Source organism: Elephantulus edwardii, unplaced genomic scaffold, assembly GCF_000299155.1.
Source record: "Elephantulus edwardii isolate Elephantulus edwardi_28Jun2011 unplaced genomic scaffold, EleEdw1.0 scaffold00054, whole genome shotgun sequence".
NCBI lineage: Eukaryota > Metazoa > Chordata > Mammalia > Macroscelidea > Macroscelididae > Elephantulus > Elephantulus edwardii.
In genome coordinates, this window is record NW_006399804.1 from 12326820 (window position 1) to 12328572 (window position 1753).

Here is a 1753-nt window from a genome sequence, read left to right on the forward strand (position 1 = left end):
AATATTTTCTTCTTTGTTGTTGTTTGGCTATAAACTGAAGGAATTTTGGGGAAGAAGAAAAAAAAGTCTGATGGACAAATGACACAGTAAACTGAAGACCTGAGAGTTCAGGATTGGAGTACTACGGAACAATAAAAGCAGAGTCCTGTCATTGGGAAATACAAAATGTAACTCATTGTTTTAAATTTTGGAGTATTTGATGAAATTGCCTTGTTTCTTTAGCAATTTTTTGTTTGGCAATTAGAATATTTTTTTACCTCCATTTCCTTCCAGGTTACCTAGATATATTTAGTACTTTACGTTCCTCTTGCTGGCACCGACAACATCCAAGAACTCTTCAAGGCATTTGTTCAGATCTTCAGTACTGGCCAGGTATGAAGCTACAACTGTTTATTTTTTGAAAAAGACTAGATTGATTGAACATATTATTCTGATTTGTCTTTCTTCTTGTCGTTACTTGCTGTCGAGTCGCTTGTGACTCATAGTGACCCTATGTACAAGAGCCCTAAACCCTGTTCTGTTCTGTGCCAACTTTATTGTCTCTGAAACACCTACCCCCATTGACCCAGTCACTGAATCGATCTATCTCATTGAGGGTCTTCCTCTCCTGCAATGCCCCTCCACCCTCCCAAGCATGATGTACCTCTCCAAGGACCATTCTTTCCTTGTAACATGTCCAGTGTTATTAATTATTATATACACACGCAGTTGTTATGTGCTGTTTAGTCAGAAAGAATTCATAGCAGATTTTTAGAGGCTGTAAATCTTACAGGAAGACTTTTCTGAAACTCCCCTAGAGAAATAGCTGTGAGTCATTTCTAACATGACATCAGTGTGTATATGTATACAGATGTATATCTTCAAGTCTGTTATTTGTACTTACCTTATAGGGGAAAAAATAGGCAAATGATGTGACTGTTGTTATGTGCCATCGAGTTGCCTATGACCCATAGCGACCCTATGTACAGCAACTCTGAAGCCTGCCTTGTCCTCAGTCCATCTCACTAGTTCGCTAATTGCTCACATATCCCCTTTATCCCAATCTAGCCAACTCAAAAAAGAATAATAAAAGTGCAAAAAATTTTACGCGTTTGGAAAAGTTTTCCTAAAAAAAAAAAAAATTCCTCCATTTTTTTTTCCAAAAGTACATAATTAGGAAAATACAATTTAAAATTTTAACTTTTTCCTCCTTCTGATTATTGCTCTTCAAATTATGAAGATTTATATTATTCATCATTGGCAAATGCACAGTGAAAAGGAGCAACCATACTGGTGGTAGCCTAAATTAGTAACAGCCCTTTCATAGGACAATTTCTTAGTATTAAAAAAAATGGCAGCTTTATAGTTTCACTGTACGAATTTAAACTATTGGTATTCTCAAGGATTTATATATAAGTATGTTTACCAAGGGGAAAAACAGGAATGTTTATTCAGGTCGTTTTTCTAGCAATAAAAAAATCAGCAAGCATGTAACGTCTCTAGTAAGGAAATTGTTGGGAAATACAGAAATGTCATAAGTCAGGAAACTGTGAAAAGTCATTAAACTGACTGTACTATTTATGCTGTTTTGAAACTTGTCTGCATTATATTGTTAAAAAAGTAATTGCAGAAAATTATATGCAGTTCCCCGAGTAGGTTTTTATAAAAAAATCTTGAGTGCCCAGAAGGGAAGTCATGGAATTATTAACAATGATTATTTCTGGCAAGTGAGATTATAGCTCGGGGAGAATTAAGAGAGACTGACTTTTTAAAA

At 35.2% G+C, this 1753-nt stretch overlaps 1 protein-coding gene across 2 annotated transcripts in view; it reads left to right on the forward strand.

Annotated features, from left to right (window-relative positions):
- The window catches only part of YME1L1 (YME1-like 1 ATPase), a 54933-nt gene that overhangs the window by 24890 nt on the left and 28290 nt on the right, over positions 1-1753 (forward strand). The window contains exon 4 of one of the 2 annotated variants that reach the window (XM_006887084.1): positions 274-372. The exons of the other annotated variant lie outside the window; for it this stretch is intronic. Coding sequence (XP_006887146.1) covers positions 274-372 — 99 coding nt within the window. The remainder of the gene's footprint in view (positions 1-273; positions 373-1753) is intronic. 2 annotated transcript variants of the gene reach the window in all.